The 27088-nt window shown below is 38.8% G+C and overlaps 1 protein-coding gene across 2 annotated transcripts in view; it reads right to left on the bottom strand.

The window, feature by feature from the left end:
* The window catches only part of LARGE1 (LARGE xylosyl- and glucuronyltransferase 1), a 258945-nt gene that overhangs the window by 123880 nt on the left and 107977 nt on the right, over window positions 1-27088 (bottom strand). For both annotated transcript variants that reach the window (XM_063309515.1, XM_063309514.1), the window contains exon 5: window positions 25585-25756. In XM_063309515.1, coding sequence (XP_063165585.1) covers window positions 25585-25756 — 172 coding nt within the window. The remainder of the gene's footprint in view (window positions 1-25584; window positions 25757-27088) is intronic.

Raw genomic sequence — 27088 nt, forward strand, 5'->3', positions numbered from 1 at the left:
CAACTCAATGTATTATTAGTTTGAGCAGCACTGCAGCAGAATGAAACAGAAAGGTGAGTTTTCTCCAACTGAGCATAAAATGTGAATAAGTAAGGGAAATAAAGACTTCTAGCATTTTTCCACTTACTTGGTTATCACTTGTAATCTCACCCACATGCACACTGTTTATTTTGTAGTTTTTAAGGGAATGCAGTCATAAAACTGCAAACTCTGGTACTTGCATATACTCGTACAACATCCTACCAATGGTACATGAAACAGCAAAATAGTTAGTGGCATCATTTGAAGACTCACCTTTCCAAGGCCAACTTTCAGGACTTAAAATTACAATCTCCAGAACCTTCTTGGGGCCAGTTTGGGCTAAAGCAGAAGTACACTAATTCACAGAATTAAGATGTAGACTTTTCTGAGCCATTCTGAAATTCTGAATATAGATCTCCATTGACAGAACTGAGCTCTCACAAACATGAGAAATATTGTTTGTTTTCCTTTATCTTCAACTTAGTCCAGAAAACAAATCTAATAACAATATTAATATATTATAATAATACGATAGGTCTAGTTTTATAATCACAGCAGTTAAAATGGTGTTGAGTAGGGCTTCTGCTGCTTTCTCCTAGTGTTACATTTTAGACAAATGTATTTACTTTTATTTTAAATCCTCTAGCAATAGAGTAAAAAGAATCACCAAAAAGCACAACCACAAACTGAAAAAGATTCTTTCAATATAGTGGCCAGTAAACAGGAACAATCCTGATTTTAACTGAACTCTCAACTTTGGCCCAACACTAGTTCTCATTCAATCTGATGAACTGGTTTTAGATTTTTCTCAAAGAGAAAGATAATTTCAGAGCAATTTCCATGAGTAAAAGTGGTATTCTTAGCTATTGATCTGGTCTTGGGAATGGGAAAGGAATGAGCAAACTAGTAAGGGGGAAATTTCAGAAAGATCTGTGCTGGGAAAGGGTAGAAATTTTTAAATTTATTTTGCAAATGCTCTGATTTTTTGCAAAATGCTCTAACATTTTTATCAAAATATCCAAACAACATTTTTTAACTACAGAACAATACAATGTGTATACACTTAACCCTTTATTTTTAAGTCCCAATATTTGACTTCAACTTTTTTCATTAGGGAAAATGAGGCAAGTACTTGTTTCATTCCCAGCTATTTTCCTTCATCATTAGTACTAATTACATCTTCATTAAGAGACTGAATAGTAACTGACAGTTACTGAAGTGTTAATTGTTTTTAATTTAACTCATTGCCTGCACTAAAGCAAGAAGGACCTTATAAGTATTAAAGAACTTCCCCAAGCAAGAAAAGAAAGAACATTATTGAATCTGCTTAAAGAAGTGATGACTTTTAGCTTCAACCAAAATTAGAGGAAAAATGAGGTAACTTTTTACAGATCCCAAAATACCGTAGAAGTGGTTTAACAATTGTCTATATTAGGTAAGGACAAGAAGGGAAATGGTATAGACAGCCTAAATTCAGATTGTTAGTCATAAGCTCATCAATGATGCAACCCTCCCAAAATGTTTGCACACGTGGTGAATGCATTTTTTGGAAATGCATGGTGAATGCATGCTGGAAATTAAAAAACAATAGCAAAGCCATAACCTCAGTGTTATTCTATTCTAAGTATCCAAAATTGATCCAAATGTATTGGATCTATGTATTCACATCCCATAATTTCCAGGCAATGCAGCCAGCAGCCGTGCACGGCTGGGACCTCTGGAAATGGGAACCCTAAGAATCTTCCTTCTGGGGATTTGGCACTGATACAAAATCACTTCCAGACCTCTGTGTTTTCATGCCCTTGTCTGCATTAAGTAGCTGAGCTTTTTTTCCCAAGGAATATTCAAAATGTCAGCAACTACAACAGCAACTAAGTATTATTTCCTTTTGTAACGCTGAAGCTCTGCTCATTGTGTCAGTGGTCTATTTTCCCACTAATGAGATTTCTTGCCCTATCCACCCTGGGCTTCAGCTTACATAGTACCATTCAGCTTAATAGACCTAAACGAGGAATAGGGGCTTGATGACTTCACAAGCCGACTTTCATAGCAAGTACTTGGATTATTTTTCTTTTCTGAAATAACTAGACACCTTGCTGATTTGATTGATCTGGGCAGTTTTGACTATTTACAGTTTGCAGTTGTTCCTACAGGTACTGTTGTTACAAGAAGTAGGAATGAAACTGACAAGAGTTCTGTTTCCCTCTTCTCTTGAGCTGGGGAGCAGCTTTTTGTTTTTGTTTTGTTTTTCTCCCCCCAATCCAATGACTGCCTTGCGAAGTGTGTTTGTGTGCATGCATGCATGCAACTACCCCAATGCTAGCAGCTTTTTTCCTATTCCCTCCCCCCACCTTAGGCAACTCTCAACGGCCTGTTCATGATGTCTTCTGTAGATAACGTTTAGAAGGAATCTTGAAACAACATACCAGTTTTGTTATAGCTAGTGGAAAATTTGTAAACGTTTTTCTCATGCTATCTTTTCACTATCATAGCTAACAAGATTCTTTTAAATGCAACAAGGAATGGTGGTTAGCAACTTCACAGGTCCCCCTTTATAGCCTTGTTCAGTTGTTTTATTTTGTTAAAGCAACCAGCAAATGCAGAGAATATGTTTGAGAAACATGAAAGGGTGGGTGCAATTATTTTGTCTCTCTCTCTCTCTCTCTCTCTCTCTGTGTTTGTTTGTAAGGGTATTTTTGTTGCTCCATGACCTCCAGTAGGTCACTGATTTAATTGCTTTTTCCTCATTTTCCTAATTCTCAGTTAAAGGGAAAATAGTCATGGTGTTTCCTGCCAGTTCTCTTCATTCTGAAGTAGGAAGAACTGAAGATGATTGTAGATGGAAAGTAGATGAGTAGAAATAATATTGTGGAAATGCTCCAAGACATCTGGAAGAAACTAGTTTGGGGGAAGGTTGTGATGAACATGGGATCATCAGTATACTCAGCTATGTATCTCATTGCTGGAACAAACAGAAGATGCAGCTGAAATTCTGTCCTGGTGACTGGAGGCTGTTAAGGTCTGGATGAGGATAAACAGTCTTAGTCTGAATCCCAACAATACAAAGCAGTTGGGAGTTTGGAAGCCAACAGAGTCCAGTGATATTCTGTCTCTAATCCTAGATGAGATTGTGTTGTCCTATTGTCAGAGGTTTGGCCCCAGAAGCCATTAAAACTCTTCTGGTCCTTCTCCTCTGTCATGGGTTGTAAAGGAGGGAGGGGAAGGTTTGGTTGTTGTGTGAGAAACAGAGACATCATGGAGTGACCCAGCAAGCCAACACCAGAATGTTGTGGCTAACTCCTTATCAGCAAATGGACAATGAAGCATGTTGCTGGGAATCATGTTGTAAAACCAATAGCAGCTGTAAATATTCAATTTCAAATGAAGGTGGGAAACTGGGGTGAGTAAAGGGAGGGAACTGGGGAATCTCATTCACTTGAGTCTTTAGATGGACATGGAGATGGAACTGTATCTTTCAATAAAGAAATACTTTACTGAAATCTGACTGGTTCCAGAGATATTTCTTACTGTTGGGATATCTGAACCCATGATCCTCATACCCATACAGAGTTTACTTCTAATTTAGGGGTCTCTTAGATTTGCAGGACCTGCTCAATGATCAAGTGGTTGAGGTACTCATGAGGCTTTTGCACAACTTCATCTGGCACAGGATTCATACTATTTCTGGACTGGGAGGCCTTCCTCATGGGTACCCATACTTAGTCACCTCTCAATTGGACTATTGCAACGTGCTGTATATGGGACTACCCTTAAGATCAGTTAGAAATTATACCTACAGCATGGGTTTGGATGTAGATCTGAATCCAAGCCTGTCCATTCCTAAACACTGTATCACACAGTTTTAAAATATAGGTAGCTATATCACCATGAAACTTCAACAGGGATCCAATGTCCCGGCCAGTGAAAAATCACACAAGCCTAAAACAAACAAAAAAGTGGTGGAAAACTGTCAGGGGTGGGGGAAATTCGAAAACACATTACTTTCATCATACTGACCCTGGAAACCATTAGCCATCATTACCTGTGCTCCTAGAGAATGAAACATAGTTTTGAGAGGGGAAAGTTTTTTTTAAAATTGTGCATATGATAAACAAAGCACTAAACTATTAGGAAAACAGCATAATTATTTTCAGTAAGGCTATAGTATACAGTATATCCACTCTAAATCACTTACTTACGAATCCATTCTAACTGGTTTTTGAATTAATATGACCATTTTAAAGAATCTGCACAAAAGTGTGTCCAAGTACATATTTTTCAGTGTAATTTATGTAAATATGCATTTTGGAGAAGCAGATATCTATGTTCTGGTCAGCATGATAATCTAGGAGATGAGGATCAGGTGAGCATGTTGAAATTTGCAAATATTAAACTGATCATGCACTTTTATTTTGATATACCTCTGCAATGCATATCTTAACTATTTATGAATCAGGGAAACTTGAATTTAACAAATAGGATGTCTAATGCAATGCGATATAAAAGTCCACAGCAGCAGTAGTGAATAAATGCTGAATAAATAAATTACTTGTTTTCCACTGCTATGTCTCTGAATTGCTCTCACCTTGATTTCCATGCTATATTTCCATGCTATAGCGGAAACGGGCATTTCAACAACCATTCCACTGATGCCTATCTCCCACAGCATGTCCATCAAGGTCTGATCTAAGATTCTAAAATGATTATATGCTTGGAAAGAATGGGGAATTTGTACTTAATTGTCCGCTAAATGGAGATCTATGAGTGTCAGTAAGAAAATGCCACTCACAACAAATTAAAGTAGAAGAAAGAATACTGCTAGCAAAATACATTATTGCAGCTGACATGGGCAATTCTACAATTTAGGTAGGAGGACAATACTGGGAAATGATTTGTATTAAATGCAGCCATTCACTAAGATTAATGATGGCAGAAATCATATCGCATAGTGGTCAGTCTTCAACAATTTAAGGATAATAGAAATTAATTTCAAGGGGATTAAAAAAACCAAACCTCTGCCTCAGATACGGATACTTGCTGAAGCATTCACACTATGTGAAGTCAGAATACTACCAACTATGAAATGAACTGAGAGATACACACCAACAATAATGAGTATTAATATATATCCTATCAAGCTTTATACCGAAGGGCATAATTTCTAATGGAGTGAATTTTCTTTCTTTCCTGCCTTTTTTGCAGTGGAAAATAGGAAAATGTAATGAATGCCTATTCTAAAACATTATCAGACTCATGAGCAGGAATTCAAAGATATCTGATTTATTAAAGAATAGTATGCAGGATCACAAAGAAAGCTGAGAATGATAAAAGCGCGCCAAATGCAAACGAAAAACCCTCGGTGCAAATGAGATCCCTCCCCCCGTAGAATCTTCCCAAGCTCACAACCCCAGGTGCTCCTAATGGCTTCTGATGGTGTGCGGGAAAAGTCCTTGAACAGAGCACATAACCCAAACACATTCCATTGTAATGAACACAGATACAGAGCTTGGTACAATGTTTCACAGCAGCTCCCTCCCAAACAGAAATGCGCGTCAGCACCATGGCATGTGAAACATTACGATGTACAGTACACATTGAAACAGTGAACATGACATACTGTCCCCCAAAAGAAAGAAAACACTAAGCAGCAGGCTTCAAAGGGTACGCCAAGTGGAAACGGCGAACTAAATCAGGAGCATTAACGTGGAGAGCAGTCACCCATTCAGGATGAGGAAAGTGTTTCCATCGGACCAGATACTGGAGGGTGCCTCGAAGCTTGTGAGAATCAACGACCTCCTTGACCTCAAAGTGCTGTTGGCCGTCAATCATGATCGGAGCAGGAGGAGGAGGTTGGGGATGCCAGCGGGAGGAGTGGTGGACAGGCTTGAGCAAGCCGCAATGGAAAACAGGGTGCAAGCATTTTAAATTGTGAGGCAGGTCCAATCTAACAGTAACAGGATTGATAAAACCAACAATAGGGAAAGGACCAATGAACTCATGTCAAGAAGATATATAATATTGAAGATTACTATATATATTTAACATTACTGAACTGTATATCCTGGATTCTTTAATATTAATTAAACTAAGCAATTTCATTCACAAGGCTTTGGGTATGTATTTTATATATTATTGATGAAATTATAGATAAACCCAAATAATTAAATAAATGTATACATGACCGCACTATGCAGATATTTAATACATAACAAAGTTTCTATCAGAGCAAGTGTATACCCTTTTTAACATGTGAAATCAGTGATGTAAAGCAACTTAGACATGCCCTGCTCTTATAAATACTAAATAGTGATTTTACCACTTCCCTAAAAGGTGCCTGTGCCTCTGTAAATATGAGCAACCTCATCTAACTACAGGTAGTCCTCTGTTAACAATGGTAATTGGGATCGGAATTTCCATCCCTAAGTCGTCATAAAGTGTGATGTCATGTGACTGCATTGCTTAGCAACAGCAGTCCTGGTTGCAGTTGTTAACCAAATCTCACCAGTTGTTAGGCAAGGACCAATCCGATCCAAGCCATTCCGAACTTGGTCCTTTCCAGCCCTAAGCCTCGGTAAGGTAAGGGACTGCCTACTCTGCAACTCCCCTCTCCCTACCCCCTCCATCTCTACCCTTTTGGCCACCCTGCACTCCCCCACCTCTGCTGACCTTTGCCATCGTCTTCCTCCCACTGCTGATGAGGCGCGCCTGGCCTGGCCCTTCACGAGGCAGCTGCTGGCTGCACCAGGCCTTCTTCCCAAGGCTGTGCATGCCCTTGTCCAACTTGCATGTAGCCTTCTTGCGAGGCTTTGGAACAGCTGCCTCATGAAGGGCCAGGCCAGGCATGCCTCATCAGCAGTGGGAGGAAGAAGACGGCAAAGGTCAGCTGGGCGTGGCAGGGCTGGCAGGGACAGCAGAGGTCAGGGTGGTAAGTTCGGCAGAGGCGGGGGAGTGCAGGGCAGCCAAAAGGACAGAGATGGCGGGGGGAGTTGAAGTGCCCCTGCAGTTGTGTGGGCAGGCTGCCAAGCACCTGCATTTTGATCATGTGATTGTGGGGGCACTGCAACAGCCATACCTTGGGGACCAGGCATACCTACCAGTCTTTCAGCACTGCTGTAACTTCGAACGGTTGCTGAATGAATGGTTGTTAAGCGAGGGCTACTTGTATATAAAAATTATGAGCAATTTCTTTTTTTTTATAGTTGTCATTTTCTCATTATTTTTCGAAGTTCCTAAATATAGTTGTTTCTCCTGTAATCCTACCACATTTAAGAGCACTGAACTTAACAAGACTTATATCTGAGTTAATATGCATAGGATGACACCATTAAATTTTAGGATCTGCTATGCAAAAAACCATCAGATGAACAATAATCCAATGACCTCATGGAGGAGAAAGGGAGAAAACCAGAAGGGCAATCCTGGAGTAGGTAAAACCAATATTTTTTCCCAAAGAAAAGGAAGGTATTTGAAATATTACCAATGATGATTATGGTGATGATAAACCAATTTGCAGAGCTGTGCATTATTGACAAGACAGGGTCAGCCTGAGGTCTGAAACAAAGTCATTTCATGTACAGCAGTGTTCAAACTTGGCAACTTTAAGATGTGTGGATTTCAACTCCCAGGATTCCCCAGCCAAAACTTCCCAACCAGGAAAACACTGCTTTAGAACTACTTATATGATTACCAGTGTTGGACATTCACCTGGATTTTTTATCCCACCTTTATTATTTTTATTAATAACTCAAGGCAGTGAACATACCTAACACTCTTTCCTCTACCTATTTTCCCCCCAACAACAACCCTGTGTGGGCTGAGAAAGAGGGACTGGCCCAAAGTCACCCAGCCGGCTTTCATGCCTAAGGTGGGACTGGAACTCACAGTTGTTAGCTGTTAGACAAAAATGAAATTACTATTATGAATGAAAGCACTGTTTGGGGAGTGGGGGGTTGGAACTAAATTCAATTACAAACAGTAATAAAAAGGAGAAAGAAAGGTTGTTTGGACTGTACGATGAGCTCTGTGTTTAGCCGAAGATTGTGCCCTATATTTTCATGAGCATTTCCATCAATACTGAAATAACCTTCCTTTTTGGGGTTAGGATTCAGGAAACATCTACACTGTCTTCATTTCATTTCCCATATTCCAGGAAGAAGAAAGAATGGCAGGAATATTTTGAAGAATAGCTTCAAATCATCTATGTTAGGAGAAATAAAAATGAATAGGTTTGGGAAAGATGGATATTGAAGAGACTTTTCAAGAAATATCTTTCTCCCAGCCCATCCTTTAAAGCACCAGTTTCAAAATCAAAAAGGGAAGAATAGATGGTTTGTCTTCTTTCTTTCTTTCTTTTTCTCTCTCTTGTTTGTTTAAATCTTTGCAATCCCACTGTAGCTTTGCAAGAATAAAATGGTATCAAAAAACTCTAATGCATTACCATGAATCCCTTATCCAAGTAAAAAACAAAACAAAATAGAGGAAAAGAAATATTAGCAGTTTCTATGGAAATATAAAACAATGTCTCCTGTTGTTATGGCAACCAACCTTTAAAAAGCAATAATCTAACTGCCAAAGAAGAATACTGGTGCCCATATATCATTACTTTAGATGATTCCAAGCCATGAATCAAATTATTCCTTTCTTCCAATCTTAATTTGTTGTTGTTTATTCGTTTAGTCGCTTCCGATTCTTCGTGACTTCATGGACCAGCCCACGCCAGAGCTTCCTGTCGGTCGTCAACACCCCCAGCTCCCCCAGGGACGAGTCCATCACCTCTAGAATATCATCCATCCACCTTGCCCTTGGTCGGCCCCTCTTCCTTTTGCCTTCCACTCTCCCTAGCATCAGCATCTTCTCCAGGGTGTCCTGTCTTCTCATTATGTGGCCAAAGTATTTCGGTTTTGCCTTTAATATCATTCCCTCAAGTGAGCAGTCTGACTTTATTTCCTGGAGGATGGACTGGTTTGATCTTCTTGCAGTCCAAGGCACTCTCAGAATTTTCCTCCAACACCACAGTTCGAAAGCATCTATCTTCCTTCTCTCAGCCTTCCTTATGGTCGAGCTCTCGCAGCCATATGTTACTACGGGGAACACCATTGCTTTAACGATGCGGACCTTTCTTGTCAGTGTGATGTCTCTGCTCTTAACTATTTTACTGAGATTGGTCATTGCTCTTCTCCCAAGGATTAAGCATCTTCTGATTTCCTGACTGCAGTCAGCATCTGCAGTAATCTTCGCACCTAGAAATACAAAGTCTTTCACTGCTTCTACATTTTCTCCCTCTATTTGCCAGTTATCAATCAAGCTGGTTGCCATAATCTTGGTTTTTTTGAGGTTTAGCTGCAAGCCAGCTTTTGCACTTTCTTCTTTCATCTTCATCATAAGGCTCCTCAGTTCCTCTTCGCTTTCAGCCATCAAAGTGGTATCATCTGCATATCTGAGATTGTTAATGTTTCTTTCCACGATTTTAACTCCAGCCTTGGATTCCTCAAGCCCAGCATGTCGCATGATGTGTTCTGCGTACAAGTTGAATAGGTAGGGTGAGAGTATACAGCCCTGCCGTACTCCTTTCCCAATCTTAAACCAGTCCGTTGTTCTGTGGTCTGTTCTTACCATTGCCACTTGGTCGTTATACAGATTCTTCAGGAGGCAGACAAGATGACTTGGTATCTCCATACCACTAAGAACTTGCCACAATTTGTTATGGTCCACACAGTCAAAGGCTTTAGAATAGTCAATAAAACAGAAATAGATGTTTTTCTGAAACTCCCTGACTTTTTCCATTATCCAGCGTATATAGGCAATTTGGTCCCTAGTTCCTCTGCCTTTTCTAAACCCAGCTTGCACATCTGGCAATTCTCGCTCCATGAATTGCTGAAGTCTACCTTGCAGGATCTTGAACATTACCTTACTGGCATGTGGAATGAGTGCCACTGTTCGATAGTTTGAACATTCTTTAGTGTTTCCCTTTTTTTGGTATGGGGATATAATATTGATTTTTTTCCAATCAGATGGCCATTCTTGTGTTTTCCAGATTTGCTGGCATACAGCATGCATTACCTTGACAGCATCATCTTGCAAGATTTTAAACAGCTGGGATGCCATCGTCTCCTGCTGCCTTGTTATTAGCAATGCTTCTTAAGGCCCATTCAACCTCACTCTTCAGGATGTCTGGCTCTAGCTCACTGACCACACTGTCAAAGCTATCTCCGATATTGTTATCCTTCCTATACAGGTCTTCCGTATGTTCTTGCCACCTTTTCTTGATCTCTTCTTCTTCTGTTAGGTCCTTGCCATCTTTGTTTTTGATCATACCCAGTTTTGCCTGGAATTTACCTCCAATGTTTCTAATTTTCTGGAAGAGGTCTCTTGTCCTTCCTATTCTATTGTCTTCTTCCACTTCCACACACTGCTTGTTTAAAAATAATTCCTTATCTCTTCTGGCTAACCTCTGGAATTTTGCATTTAAGTGGAAATATCTCCCCCTATCACTGTTGCCTTTTGCTTTCCTTCTTTCTTGCGCTACTTCTAGTGTCTCAGCAGACAACCATTTTGCCTTCTTGGTTTTCTCTTTCTTTGGGATGTATTTTGTTGCCACCTCCTGAACAATGTTGAGAACTTCTGTCCATAGTTCTTCCGGGACCCTATCTACTAAGTCCAGTCCCTTAAATCGATTCTTCACCTCCACTGCATATTCCTTAGGAATATTAGTGAGCTACTATCTAGCTGATCTGTGGGTCTTCCCTAATCTCTTTAGTCTGATCCTAAATTGTGCAAGAAGTAGTTCGTGCTCTGAACTACAGTCAGCTCCAGGTCTTGTTTTTACCGACTGTATAGATGTCCACCACCTTTGGCTGCAAAGGCTGTAGTCAATCTGATTTCGGTGTTGTCCATCTGATGAAGTCCATGTATAAAGCCGTCTCTTAGGTTGTTGGAAGAGAGTGTTTGTTATGCAGAGTGAGTTGTCTTGGCAAAATTCTATCAGCCTATGTCCTGCTTCGTTTTGTTCTCCCAGGCCATGCTTACCTGTAATTCCAGGTGTCATTTGACTGCCCACCTTAGCATTCCAGTCTCCTGTGATGAAAACAACATCTCTTTTAGGCGTGTTGTCCAGTAGGCGCTGCAGATCCTCATGGAACTGCTCTACTTCAGCTTCTTCAGCATCTGTGGTTGGGGCGTATATTTGGATCACTGTGATGTTAGATGGCTTGCCTTGAATTCGAATTGAGTTCATTCTATCATTTTTTGGATCGTATCCAAGCACTGCTTTAGCCACTTTACTATTAATTATGAAGGCTACTCCATTTCTTCTGTGGTCCTCTTGCCCACAGTAGTAGATCTGGTGGTCATTTGATGTGAAGTGGCCCATTCCAGTCCATTTCAGTTCACTGATGCCCCAAATGTCTATCTTTAATCTTGACATCTCACCAATAACCACATCCAATTTGCCCTGGCTCATAGATCTTACATTCCAGGTTCCAATGGTGTGTTGATCCTTAGAACATCGGATTCGCCGTTCACCACCAGCACTGTCGGCCACTAGCCGTCCTTTCGGCTTTGAGCTAGCTGCGTCATCACATCTGGGGCTAGTTGAACTCATCTTCTGTTCCTCCCCAGTAGCATTTTGACCATCTTCCGACCTGGGAGTCTCATCTTCCAATGGTATACCGACATATCTCTGGTTGTACTGATCCATTGAGTTTTCACGGCAAGAATACTGGGGTGGGCTGCCATTACCTTCCCCAGGGATCGCATTTAGTCTGACCTCTCTGTCATGACCTTCCTGTCTTGGGTGGCTCTTCACGGTTTAGCTCATGGCGTCATTGAGGTGCTCAAGCTCCAGCACCACGACAAGTTAACGATCCTTTGCTGAAGGTTCCTGGTAAAAATTTGGGATATATGGCTACATTCTATGCAAAGAGGCATACTCACATTGTTGACCATCAGCATAACCTCCCACAATGCAGTCGCTCATTTCAAGCTACACTAATGGTAGAAAATGTCATGGCGGCATAACAGTGGACAGATGCATTACGAGCAGAAACTGGGTCATGTCTCTGGTCACCATACCGGTCCATAAGTGCTTCCCTAGAAGTCAGTGGCCTGACTATACATGCATACACTATGCATACACAGGATGCAAATAATGACAATCTCATTTGCTTTTGGCTTAAACTGTATCACATACTTTACCTATGTGGGAACATGAGAGAATTGCCCTTCTTTCTGCTCCTGAAAAATGACCTATGGTGTGATAAAACAGCAACTTCAAACAGTATCTTTTCCCCTGTATTTGCTATAAAGCTACTTATTCTCGACGTACCGATAGCGCAATAAGATCTCTGGGCAATGGATTCAGCTTTTTAGGTAACATATGTAAAGCAGACATGCTCTAATGCACATTTTTATGATGCCAAGTACAATCTTCCATACTTGATTTCAAACATATAACCCAATCCAGGGTGAAATCTCAGTCAAGAGCTCTATAATTAGAAATGGAAAATAAGATCCTTGGAAATAAAGTTATTACTATTGCCAAAGTGAACAAAGAAGGAGCCAGGCATGATCTGTGAAAATAGGATATCAAGCAATTATCATGTCTGTTACTAAGAACTGTGAAAATGCAACCCACTTGTTGTAAACCACCCAGAGGCCTCCGAGGGGAGGAGATGGGTGGGGATAGATAGATAGATAGATAGATAGATAGATAGATAAATGTTGGTAGAATGCATGTGATTAATACCGCCTTAAGTATGGGAATCTGTCTATAAAATATCACTCGTCTTTTTTCCTATGTAATAAAACTGTATAAACTTACTGCAAACTTAGTCAGTGACCCAGCTGACTGGGGTCTCCTCTTTTATATACAGTAGCAGAGCCAAATAATCACAATAGCTATATAGTACTGTCAAAATAATGTTCTGGTAGCTCTTTCCTACTATTTATTCATCTACATGGCTTACTGTCCATTAACTAATTCTGAATTAATTGATGATAGCATATAGCAGCAGCAAAGATCTCTAATGAAAACTATTATCTATCTGGCATCTCTCTGTTTCTGTCCTGTCCCCAACTGTCTCATATGTATCTATTCTGCATCTTGATTATTATCTGTGTTGGACTATGCATTCACCTACCATTTATGCACCCAGAGGGATGACCAACCTCCCTGGGCTTTGTACCAGCAGATTGCAGCAGATCCTTGCAGATATTTTGTTTTAGCGAGATAGCTGCAGGTATACTCAGATAACTCATAACTCATAATAGGGCTTCTGGGAACCAGGGTATCAAAACCACACTGCTAGGCACTAGTGGCATCTTAATTTTCACCTGCTTCTCCTAGAGATAATAATTGTTGCAATATACTTCTGAAATGCTTGCTATTACATTTCTTTGAAAACTGCATGGAGTCATCTGAACAAATATAACAGAGTTTTCATGTCTACAGAGTTTTGCCTTTATGCTATAACTCAAGGATAAAGCTTTACCAGTTTTTGGAGTTCTGCAAGCAAACACCTTCATGCCGCTTTGCCTTTTTGTTTGAAATGGACATGGAATTAGTCAGCTAGATTTAAGAATCAAAACTGTATAGAAGTTGATTTAAGAAATAAACATCTAGTACCTTTACTGATGCTCTACTTATTCCATTAATGAATATAAATAATTATTTTTTTACTTTACAACATACTTCACTGGTGTAATATATCAACCCATTAAGGCTGGAATTGATATATTATACCGGTGAAATATTTTGTAAAGGAAAAAAATAATTATTTATATATTTATTTGATCATATATACTGCCTTTCCATCAGGAGCTCAAGATGGTTTTATTTTATCCTCACAGCAATCCTGTGAAGTAGGTTGGGCTGAGAGACAGAGTGTCATGTTCACCATTTCAATGTGTTGTTCACATCGTAACGTTTCACATGTCAAACCGTTCTTCCGTGTCTTAGATGCTTGAACGTTTGCTAGTATTTTCCATTATTGCTGTGCTCCTTGTTTTGCTACTTTGGAATGTATGTTTGGGTTTGCGACTCTGTTCAAGGTTACTTTCCCAGGCAGATGTAACGGTTGCTAGCACCTGGGAGGGGGTGGTTGCTAACGAGCGCTCGGGGCGGGACTGGGTTGGAAGCAAGGCTTTTAAGTTTGTATTTGGCGTGCTTTTGCTCATTCTCAGCTTTCTCTGTATTTGCATACTATTCCTTTAATAAATCAGTTATCGTTAAGCTCGGGCTTGTGAGACTGAGTATTTGGGATTAGGCAACCATTACACAGAGGTTGGGCCAAAGTCACCCTTTGAGTTTCTATGGCTGAAGGAGGACTTGAACCTTAGCCACTATGCCGTGCTAGTTATGTAATATTTCAGAACATAAAATAGCACCATTCACACAGATTATAAAAGAACTGTTGGTTGATACTGTCTTTCTGGTTCCTGTCATTAAGGTGAGTGCTGTAGTTAAACAAGCAAAAATGGTTTGCTCTGCATGTTTGTCTGAACTGGAAATTCTAACCTGTGGCTTCCCAACAATCAAGAATGAACTGTGATGTCTAATTATAATTCATGAAGACTGAAGAAGGCCAATACCTAAGGTATTTTGTGGTTTACTTAGCCGCTTGCTCTACTGGAAGGAGCTAAGTGAGCTGTGAGTTCTTGGTGCTAATTGACAGGATCAATGCAATGTGCAAGTAAAATACTTCAAATAGAAGTCTGGATGCATGTAAAATTAGACTGTACACCACTCTTTCTTCATTTGGAGGAGCTATGTAAGTACAGTCTACGCATTTCTGCATTGGACACCAATCTTAGATGGCATATCCTGTGAGTGAGAATAAGACATAGAAAATTGGTATTAAAGCTGTATGAACAAGGACAATATTCAGAATGGTTTCCAATCAATACTGGTTTTTTAAATGTTAAAAGCAGTTTCACAGTTCACTGAAAGGAAATGCTAAAAAGGGGACTGGAAAAAGTGTTTTGGTTAAGATCGTGAGTCACAGAAATTAACTCAATGTGTACAATGTTATATCATAATTTAAGACTTTATACTATAATCCCGTAATTCAACATGAAATCACTAAGAGTAAATTAAAGTGGGTGTATAGTTAATCAAATGAAATAATCTAAGAGCAAACTTCTCTTTAAAGGAAAATGCCTGGAATGCCCTTTGAACATGTAGAAAGTGATTTGGTAATCTCAAAATAAGTGTCTTCTATAGAATGCAGTCTCAATTACAATTCACTTTTTAGATCCTTTCCTTTGTGCTTTGTCCTTGTATATGTCATTATTCTCATCAGAGAAGAATGATGGTAAAAATGAATTGTAAAGGATTCTATTGAAATAGACTTAGATGCTCAGATTCACAGATTTGGTTGTTACAGCAAGCTCAGCACAATGAGGACAAATCCTTGATGAAGTCTTCCTGTATCCAGTTCATGCTCTGTTTTTATTCAGCTCCCCAAAACTAAAATGATTTTGCCTCAGCTTCTAAGGGTCAGCCTTGAATGCCGGAGGTAGGTTTCAAACACTTATGGAAAGTCCCTGAGTAGAAGTGTAGGGAAGAGAAGGAGTAATAACACTGCATCCTTTTGAGGAGTGGGATGAAATAATGGTATAAAGATACCAAAGAAAAGGCTTGAAAAATTATCAAGAAACCTCTGTAAACATGATCTAAAGCTGAGGCCAACCTGAGTTTAAATGCAGAACTCCCTTCCCACTCAAGAGCCAAATCTGACACAATGGCAAATACAAGTCCAAAGCAGAACTTCCTGCATCACATAAAAATACATCACATTCCTGATACTGTATTTCACTTTACTACTATCCAACATGTTTTTCTATAAGGACTGTAGAAGCTGATCAGAACAAAGAATTCTGATTTCACGAAGATAATTTTCATGCATAATGTCTGCAGCTTTCAGAACCAAGCTCCTGAAATATTTTATTTTCTTAAAAAAAGTATGAATGACCCCTACAAATCAGGATGACCATGTGTTATAAAAAATGTAGAGTTCATGAGCCCATGCTAATTATGCTGGAAATTTTGCAGGTTTTTGAAATTGAGTATTTTTATTTCAGATATTGGATTAACCAAAAGACTTTGCTCTTGAAAGTCTGAAATGCCTGCCTGTACTGATTCAGTGAGTTTATGTAGCTTCATCCAGAGGTGATATTGTCACTTCCAAATTTTGAAAAAATACCACTTAAGAGAGCTACTGCAGTATAGTAGTTAAGATGCTGAACTAGGGGTGGGGAGACCCACAGTCTAGAACTCCCTTAGGCACAGAAGCACCAAGGTGACCTTGGGTCAATCCTTCCCTCTCAGCCGAAATCACCATCAGGCTCTGGGACAAGAGGGCTGATAAACCAAACCGCTTAATAGCTTTGCTGTAAGAATTAGGTGAACACACTGCAAAAACAAGAGGACTCTGCAGCCATGCAAGACAATGCTAAAAAAACATGTAATATTTCTTAAAAGGCATTAACATTTAATTCAAACTCATAGCTATCTATAGCTCATTTAGAACCAAGGTTGAGAGACAATAGGTAAAGGTAAAGGTTTCCCTTGACATTAAGTCCAGTCGTGTCTGACTCTAGGGGGCGGTGCTCATCTCCGTTTCAAAGCCGAAGAGCCGGCGTTTGTCCGTAGACACTTCCGTGGTCATGTGGCCGGCATGACTAAACGGAACGCCGTTTACCTGCCTGCCGAAGCGGTACCTATTAATCTACTCACATTTGCATCTCTTCGAACTGCTAGGTTGGCAGGAGCTGGGACTAGCAACGGAAGCTCACCCCATCACACAGATTCGAACTGCCGACCTTCCAATCGGCAAGCTCAGCAGTTCAAAAATTGTATTCACTTGTGAAAGATATTAGCTTTGTAAAGTACACAAAACAGTTTCATGGCCAGTTTACCCAGTAGTCATAGTGCTGTTCTCTTTTACAGTTAATATGAAAATCTGTTTCTAAAATCTAACAGCATGTTGTCCTATGTATTCCTTTTAAAATCAAAAGTTAAATCAGCTTTGGAAGGCCTCATGTGGAAACACAGTCAATTTTCCAACATCTGCAAGTACTTAGAACAGCTTCTGGAAGAAAATGAGTTTTATATTGTCAAAACTAAGGTGAATTGTATTCAAATCACTAGTCTTAACTGTGATTTAAATAACCAATTAAAATCTTTGATGGTATCCATCTGTGCCTTTTAGCAATTTTCCTAAAAAATGATTGCATTCTCACTGAAAGTTAGAATACTTAAACAGGAGCAGTGAATCATTTACAATCAAGCACAACCTGTTTTTGACTGATTTTACGTTATAGGAAAGCAGATATGATACTATTGGACATATTTCCGAAATAATGAAATCTAATACACAAATGGGTTGCTTTGGTTCGAAACTATTTATACATTAAATTACTAAATTCTAGTCAAGTTATTTTTAAGTATCCTCAGAAGGAAAGATAAATTCATTTGCATATTGTAAGTCTGTTCCAAAATTATTTGTTTGAGAAAACAGTAAATATGCTGAAATTCCTCAGAAGGAAAAGAATTTCCAGTTGTTTACCTGAACAACAACTTGCTGAATCAAAATACATATGATTAATCATGCAAAATCAGGGCACAGTTCAAGAGATATAGTCCATTTAGACTAACCGAAAGGTGAAGTGCCACGCTCAGAGAGAGGAGAGATCATTTTAAGACCTAAGTACTGCAGCAGCTGCATCACCACTTCCTGCTGCAAGGGTGGGGAATTGAGTCAGCCTCTCTATCCCCTACATAGTCTCTACAGGTAGTAGCATTTAACCAAGCTTGTGTAACTTTGAAAAGATAGCAAGGTCAAACCTGGAAATCACAGAGATGTAGACTAAATCAGGAAGTCAACTAAACAGACAAACAAGCAAAGAAACAAATATATAAATAATGCCAGAATAAGCAATGGCAAAGTTGTTTTGCACTAATGACAAGAAAGCGGCATGGACATGCCATCAGGAATTTAGCAGGACTTGCTGAAGTTGTTCTCTGTATCCCCTACTCTAGAATGCAGATCAGTAAAATAATGAGTGAAGTGCTGCTAAAGAGTTGAGAAAGATGTCCAAAGTTATTTTCAGATAACATCCTGGTACTTAAGGTCCTGAATAGTAAAACATGCTGACAACTTCCAAAATCTGTTCCTGAATTATTATTTTCAGGAGCTTTCTACTAAGGAACCAATCACATTCTAACAAGTTTACATGGATTCTACATAGGAAGCCTTGAAAAGGTGCTGGGAATTTTATTTGAATTAGAATGAGGTGGTCAGGTTAGTTGTTAGGATTGTGTGTCTCCCTAATTATGGCAGCCTTTTTTTCCATGAGGCTTTTATCTTAGTGAGCTGTATATCTTTTAATTCCCCAAGGACTACTGACATTTCAAAAACCATCTGTAAGCTTCACTTTTTTATTGTCTTCTAAAATGCCATGGATGTTTTGATTGTTTCTAACATTTCACTGTTATCGCTATTTTTAAATTACTAAATCAATTTAAAGTTATAATTACATTTAAATTTAAATCTGGTTTAGAAGACCCAAAGTATTCCAGTTCTACTTTTAAGAAACCACCCATAAATTTATTATCATTCAGTGGTTCTGAAAAAATACACTGTAAATGTATCTTTCCAAAATCCTCTTGATTTCTTTCCTTTAGATGTGATTTTCAAATACTTTTAATATAGCTTGATCAAATGATTTAGGCTATTCACCCTAAATAGAAACATGGCTACACACCACCTTGCCTCTGAAGATGCCAGCCACAGTTGCCAGCAAAATGTCAGGAAATCTGTTGTCTAGAAATCTGTTGTCTAGTCACTAAATCCTGAAGCCCAACACTGCCCAACAGATACTAGTTGTGAAAGCTTACACCAGAATGTGTGTGTGCCTTTGAGTCAGTTTTTGACTTCTAGTGAATGCCTGGACAAGTCCCTGCAGTTTTTTTGCGAGAGTACAAGAATGGTTTGCCATTGACTCCTTAGGGCTGAAAGAGACTGGCCCAAGGTCACCCAGCTGGCTTTGTACAGTACCTAAGGTGGGACTAGAATTCATGGTCTCCTGATTTCTAGCCTGATGCCTTAACCACTACACCAAACTGGCTCTCATATGAATACAAGCACTATTATTATTGTATATTATTATTGTTGTTGGTCACACAGTCAGCCAGATGTTTAGACTAGATTTGGCATTTTTGTTAACTTATTGAATTCTTCCCAAGGACCCGGGATAGGCAGATGTTGTTTAATAATATTAAAGGTACTGTCGCAGGATGTAAGCTGTTCCAAGTAAAGCTGCCTTTTGCAATTGAATGATGGTGATTTTGTCAATGCCAGTGGTGTTCAAGTGGTGCTCCAGATGTTTTGGGATTGCACCCAAGGCGCCTGTTACTATTGGTACTACCTTTGCTTTCTTTTGCCGCAGTCATTCTACTTCTATTTGCAGGTCTTTGTATTTTGTGGTTTTCTCCAGTTCTTTCTCTTCTCTTCTCTTCTGCTGTCTCCAGGTATTGGAATGTCCACTATCCAGACTTTTTTGTCTTTCTCATCAACAATTGTTAAGTCGGGGGTGTTGTGTGGCAGATGCTTGTCTGTTTGAATTCTAAAGTCCCAGAGCACTTTAGCTTCTTCATTTTCTATTACTTTGTTTCATGGTCCCACCAGTTCTTGCTTGTAGGTAAATGGTATTTCTTGCAGATATTTCAATGCCCCATTGCTGCTACTTTGTCATGTTGTTTGTAGTCAGTCTGTGCAATCTTCTTGCAGTAGCTAACTAGGAGGTCCACTGTTTCTTCAGCTTCTTTGCAGAGACAGCATTTGCTGTCTGTTGCTGTCTTCTCAGTTCTGGCTTTGTATGCATTTGTTCTTAAGGTTTGGTCTTGTGCAGCCAGAATTAGCCCCTTTGTCTTTTTCTTCAACTTTCCTGCTCTTAGCCATTGCCAGGTCGTGTTGTTATCTGCTTTGCCTGGTAGTTTTGTGTGTGTGTGTGTACTGGCCATGTAATACTTTGCCTTGCCATGTTTCCTTTCTATTTTTCATTTGGTCTTTCTTGTAGGCCAGTTTGGTCTCTTTAGTATTCAGTAAGCCTTCATAGTATACTAGCTTCAGTGCATCTTCTTTGCTGTCCTTCAAGATGATGATGATGATGATGATTTGTAAATATCTTTACTGAGGAAAATATAAACTCACACGTATATATGTAGTTTAATGTATGTACTAGCAGGATCATGGCTATGTCCCACACACGATGAGCTTTGCATCTCCCCTTCTCTGTCACAGTGTCTGCCCTCTAGAATCATATCCCCCCAGAAATCCATGTTGCTCCTACTCTGATGATGTTCTGGAAGGCTTTAAAAACCTGGCTGTTCTCCCAGGCTTTTGGGGCAGGGTATTTGTGGAGCTCTGTTGGTGAGCTTTTTGTTAGAAGGAGTGTGGTTGTAAGGATGCATGAGATTTCTTGTTGTTTTTATTGTTTTCCTTATTGTTCTTATTTGATGTAAGCTACCCAGAGTCATTTTAGAGTTGAGCAGCCTCTAAATCTCATAAATAAAAAAACAATAACTAAATGAATGAATGAATAAATAAATAAATAGTTTTTCAATTCCAAGTGAAATATCTGAACTTGTATTCATACTCAACATGTTCTTGAGTTTTTCCCTTTCTACCTACACAAATTCTGATCCCATTACTTGCGTTCTGATAGATCTAAACCTATTGGAACTTTCTTCCAGGTGGAAACAGTTGTACATTTTGGCCATTAACAGAATTGGTATCAAACTCCCTGTGAAAGATTATGATCCTTTTTACAGAGATTGATTTATCTTCCAAGACAAAAAGGTGGTTTCATGGCAGCTGTCATACAGGAATTGTTCCCTATAAGAATATTAGCAAATCTGCTATGGAGGCTTTTTTTAATAGTCTTACTCATTCTAATAGGAGCCAGCCTGGTGTAGTGGTTAAGACAGCAGGCCAGAAACCAGGAGACCGTGAGTTCTAGTCCTGTCTTAGGCACAAAGCCAGCTGGGTGACCTTGGGTCAGTCATTCTCTCTCAGCCCTAGGAAGGAGGCAATGGCAAACCACTTCCAAAAAGCCGTGCCAAGAAAACTTCAAGGATTTGTCCAGGCAATTGCCAGAAGTCAACAATGACTTGAAGGTGTGCACACACACACACACACACACACACACTCATTCCAATAGGCTGCAAAGCCGCACATATTGCAATTGTTGTTTTGGACTCTCTGAAGAGCAATATTCGTATGTTCTTATATGCTGCAATCTTAAGGATTTAAAGTTCTAAACTGATTATGTGCCAATCCTTGGCTGTGGACACACAAGCCTGCACCCAAAACATTGGTAAACTTTTCTGGTATTTATGATGTCAAAACATATTTTTCTTCCTGTTTGAGCTGTTGACGCAAAGCAAACAGGTTTAGTAGCCTGTGGATATCCAAGCAAGACAAAACAAAACTTACCTTTTGCCTAGCTGTGTGGGTGTTTTTAAAACCACTTCAAAAAAAAAAAAAAAATGGAAAGGAGAGGAGAAACTCTTGAATAGCAAGCAGTTTCAACAAAAAGATATACATCTGCAATATATTTACCAGATACTGATAATGTAGAATATGAATGTAACTAACAGCTGCTTGAGAATACATTGTACAAGATTGCTTGCTGGAGTCAGGACTGCCTACATTCATTTGGCCATCCTCATTTGTCAAGCTGGTGTGTTGCACATGAAACCACCACTTAGCATGGATCTGAAGTTACTTAAATTGCTGTTTTTCCTCCCCCTGCTTTTCTAGTTTATTTCAACAGAGATACTCTTGTGCACTTATAAATAAAAGGTTTTGAACACAGATCCTTCAGTGAGATTGATGAAAGGATGTAGACATTTATTCACCTTATCTCTGACCATATCTCCTTAAGGAAACTCATTTTTATGCTGGGCATCTTCTGGAAGCACTTGGAAGACCCTTCCATCTGCAATAGCTTTTTAGTGATTTGGAAAAAAAACTATAAATATATAATTTTAGGAGAAGATTACCTGGGATGCTCTCCAATCAAGATAGCATTTTAGACCAGCATATTATTATGTAACTGTGTAATTATGTAAGATACAGTTTTCAAGCACCTACAACTATGGAATTACTTTTCTATAGATGCTCATTTAGTTTTCATGGTATAACTTTTGTGACTTCTCATTAACATGCTCTTGGTCAACCACCTATTTTTATTTGTATGCTTTTAAATGTAGGGCTTTTGTTTTAAGAACTTGTGCTAATTCTGAAGTTCTAAGCAATATACAGAGAAAATAGTACTGTTCAAAAATACATTGATGTTTCAGTGAGGAGGTACATAAAGTATTAAAACAATAATTAATGTCTATCAGTATAAAATACTTATCTCCATATAAAGCTTTTTTGAGTGCCCAGTTGAAAAATGGGATCAAATGTTTTAAATCAATTGTTCACATACGTATATCAAATTAGTCAACTGGCAGCAGGCCTGTTGTGTGGTATGTATGTGATATTCCTCCCATCTATTTTTAAAATTGTAGAACAAGAATTAAAGCTACCTCTTCTGCCCTTGCCCTCTATAATAGTTCCTTTCCCTCATAAGTTTCTAGGATGCTGCTCTAACATAAAAATTCCTGTCTGTCAAGACATATAGAAGCAAGGGTTCTATATGTCAGTTGCCAGTAGAGAATTGGGAATGATTAACTAGACTTTTGTACAATGGCTCAGAGGAACAGAAATATGGATGGTCCATGTAAATCAGTCCAGCACAAAGAAATGTCCCTGACCTGTTAATTGTATGGTTTGCCCTATCTGTTGAAGGAATTTATCCTTGTTCAACTACAGCTTATCTAAAGCACATATTGGATCTTACTGTGCAGTGACCTTCCCAGAGACAATATAAAACATATGTTCCTGAAAAATAACACCTATACTTCAAAAATAACACCTATTCCTCAAAATCACATCTTGAAATAAAACAAGGAAAACTTATTTTGGCTTCTGTTTCCACATAAGCATAGCACCACATAAATTAAAAGACTACACTGTTTTATAGATTAAAAAAACCTATTTTAGAGAAACAGTCTTATTATGATATCATAAAGTAATTGATATTCTAATTCTAACCCTCAGACCAAAAAGTGAGCAACAGTAAGTTAAATATTTACCCATCATTGGGTAGTATTCTCCTTGTTAAAACTAATGATATTGATGGAATAGCAGTTTGCAAGATCTCAGTACAAATTATGCTCTACAATGGCACTTGGAAATTTTAGTGACTAGTTCACTAAATATAAAATAAATATACACATAGAAAAGAGGTAACAGTAGAATTTCTACTTTTGCAAATACTTCTCATCTAACCTTAAGAAAAGATCCTAAAATATTCTTTGAGCCAAATCTTGAAACTGCCACCATCATTAATTTGTCTTGTTTACAGGGTGAGTTGTAGATCTCTTTTTAGAACAACATGCAAGTGATTTAACAGAAAGGTTATTAAGATATTAATATTAAGATGCATATTTTGATACAGTTGAAGTGAACTGTGTTGTATATAGAGTGGTGCAGTTTGCTAGATTGTTTGAAAAAAGTACTGAACTGGGTTAAATTCCAGTCTGCACAATAGTTCAGGAAATACAGACCAGCTCATTTTTTTTTCATAATTTTACAATTAATTCTTCAAACATCTCCACTGCAGCCAGGTACAGGGTAGCAGCTTGAAGCTAACTTTAGTTCCATAATCAACATTCTTGAGTAAAACATTCATAATTCTTAGTTCAAATAATAGAAAGCAGTTAAATTTATTTTAAAATATTTTACAAGAATCCTGAGGTATGGTGCGACCAGGACAAACAGATTGCCTCTTCTTCTAGGTAGACAGCTCTATTTCTCCTTGCATGACCTACTGTGAAAATCCTTCTCACAATTCAAGCAGTATCAAACCAGATAAGGCTTGCACTAGACAATTGTTGCCAACAGCTGGGTGACTGAATGATTCTAGTAAGAAAGTCAGTGATATAAAATAGCCCTCAGTAATGGAGGAATTAGAGAGTCAAGTTCCTGCAGAGAAGGAACTATCTTTAATGACAGTATTACCATCCTTGTGTTTTAAGGTGACATTTTCTCTAAACTGCACTAAGATTTTCTAATGAAAATCCAGGAGTAGGACTGAAGAATTCTAAACTACTCACTAAAGACAGATTCCTTCCAATCATGTTCAAGGAATAAATGTTTCTATTCTAGAAGCAAGATAGGGATTTTTGGGTTCCGCCCAAAATTTGGACGGCTCCCAACCTACAGGAATTTCAAAGGTCTTAAAGACCTGGCTCTTCTCCCAGACCTTTGGAGAAGATGACTGATGCCCCTTCCTTCCTTCCTTCCTTCCTTCCTTCCTTCCTTCCTTCCTTCCTTCCTTCCTCCCTCCCTCCCTCCCTCCCTCCCTCCCTTCCTGTTCCCCTCTGCCATCCTTGTCCCTTTGTCTTGTGCTGTTTCTATGTTTTCTGTATTCTTTGTTTTTTAAATGTTTTAACAATAGTAAACTGCCTAGAGTCACTGGGATTCAGGTGGCATATAAATTTAGTAAATTATTTTTATTTAAAAAAAACAAGAGGAAGATGAGATGCACCTAACAATGTGATGTTTGTAAATGGAGATAAATGAGATAACCCTTTCATCAGTTTGGTATGAGTTCATTTCATCTGATTCCTTAAAAGACATTTCCTCTTTGGCCAAATGTATATAAGTACATGGACAGCTTCACTGGAACAGTTTGGTGGGATATTTTTACCACCAGCTTCTTAATAAAAGTAATAAGTAGCAATTGACTATATCTATTCCAATAAACATCCTTGCTCATTCTATCCAAAACAGTTTCTTACTTTATGAGAATGAATGAAGGGAAAAGGTGGCTTTTTTGTGAGAGGAATTCTCCATACACCTCCTGCAAAATCTATTCCAGAAAGCCTTCTAACTTCCCAGAAAAGAGGTTGAGAACATCCATGGGGCTATAGGAAGGTGGGGAAGATATGGAAAAATCTGCTATTATATTTTTAGATTTTACTTCAGTAATATTTGTCTGTGATGAGTTTCCAGCAAGGTACTGCATTACACTTACTTCTCACTTGCTATGCAAGACAATGCTGGAACTATATTCAGTATTTTGATTTCATCTTGCCATTCTGATTCTGTTGTTGCATTTCTTGTCCTTACATCCACTTTTGAATTGATCCTCCTACCTCAGCCATCAGCTATGCTGTTATAATGGTTCGCTGCAATCTTACATGTAATAGTAAGAACAGCACGTCATGCTAAATATACATACATTCCTATTTATGCTGTTCCTCAGTGGAGACACTGCTTGTAGAACTACATCCCCAGAGGTTATCTAATTAACTGTGGCAATGTAAATTAATAGCAATCTGAAAGAAGGAAATAACAGCAGGCAGGGGTACAGACACCCCAAACTCCAAAGAACTTTATAAACCCCAGATATTAACAAAAATAATGAGAAAGAAAGGCATTACAGTACCTCTGAACTTGTGAAAGACAGCCCAAAGCTCAGCAATATCTGTAGCAAAGGTAATGTCTGTATCAAGGACAATGACTCGTTCAAGATTGGCGGGGAGTGTCTTTGTGAGAACCAGCTTCATCAGTCCATATATGCCAGAATAGTGTTTGTTGGGTATCCAGGACACTTCAGACTAATAGCCAGAAAGGACAGGGAGGAGAGAAAAGAGGGGGAAAAACACTTTATTAGAGACAATACTTCGTGTCAAACAAGCTGGTTTTTGAAATTATAAGAAGTACTTTTATTATTTGTTAGATTTAAATCCTATCCTTCCTCTAAGACAGCTTATGTGGGAGCATCCCTCAAAAGTTGTCCTGCGAGGTAGGCTGGGCTGAGAGAGAGTGACTGGCTCAAAATCAACCACTGAGCTTCCATTGCTAAGGGTAGACTTGAACATGGATTTCCCCAGTCCTATGCCAAATTCTTAACTACTGTATTATATTGAGATTCGCAAGAAGACACTGGCTCAGCTTAGCCCCATTCCCATCCTTGCCATTTACGTATTAGAGCTGTTTAATATTTCAAAAATGACTGAATAATTTGTAGATCTTCAAAAATTAAATACATCATGAAACCAAAGCCATGATTTCATTATAATCTATCAAGAGTTTATTAATTATTCTAGGGAGATTAGGTTTTTTGAGGATGAAGTGTAAGAGCTTGAAAAACGAGTAAAAAGAAAAATAAGCAGGTTTATATTTTAGTCACCACACCCTTTACTCTGAAGTTGATTATACACTGTGATACTTGAAACTGTATAAAGACTGCCAGTTTGGTGTAGTGGTTAAATGAACTGGGAGGCCATTAGTTCTAGTCCTGCTTTAGGCATGAAGCCAGTTGGGTGACTTTGGGTCAGTCACTCTCTCTAAGCTCTAGGAAGAAGGCAATGGCAAACCACTTCCAAAAATTGTTGCCAAGAAAACTCCAGGGACGTGTTCATGTGCTCATCATGAGTGAACTGATTTGAAGGCACAAAACAAACAAACAAACAAACAAAACCTGCATAAAGATCTCTCACTCTCTTTACATTTTGTTCAAGAAATGTTCCACTGACAAATACTGATGCTTTTATCTTGAGAGGCAACCTCTGTGAATCATACATTGAAAGAATATCGCTAGGATCAAGAATAAAGAAATAAATCATTCTAAATCATTGTTGTTGTTTATTCGTTCAGTCGCTTCCGGCTCGTGACTTCATGGACCAGGCCACGCCAGAGCTTCCTGTTGGTCGTCAACACCCCCAGCTCCCCCAGGGACGAGTCCGTCACCTCTAGAATATCATCCATCCACCTTGCCCTTGGTCGGCCTCTCTTCCTTTTGCCTTCCATCAGCATCTTCTCCAGGGTGTCCTGTCTTCTCATTATGTGGCCAAAGTATTTCAGTTTTGCCTTTCTTCTAAATCACAGTATTTGGTAAATGAATGTATTTATGTGGGTGTGGGTGTATGTAACCAGAACACTTGTAC

Source organism: Candoia aspera, chromosome 7 (assembly GCF_035149785.1).
Source record: "Candoia aspera isolate rCanAsp1 chromosome 7, rCanAsp1.hap2, whole genome shotgun sequence".
Lineage (NCBI taxonomy): Eukaryota > Metazoa > Chordata > Lepidosauria > Squamata > Boidae > Candoia > Candoia aspera.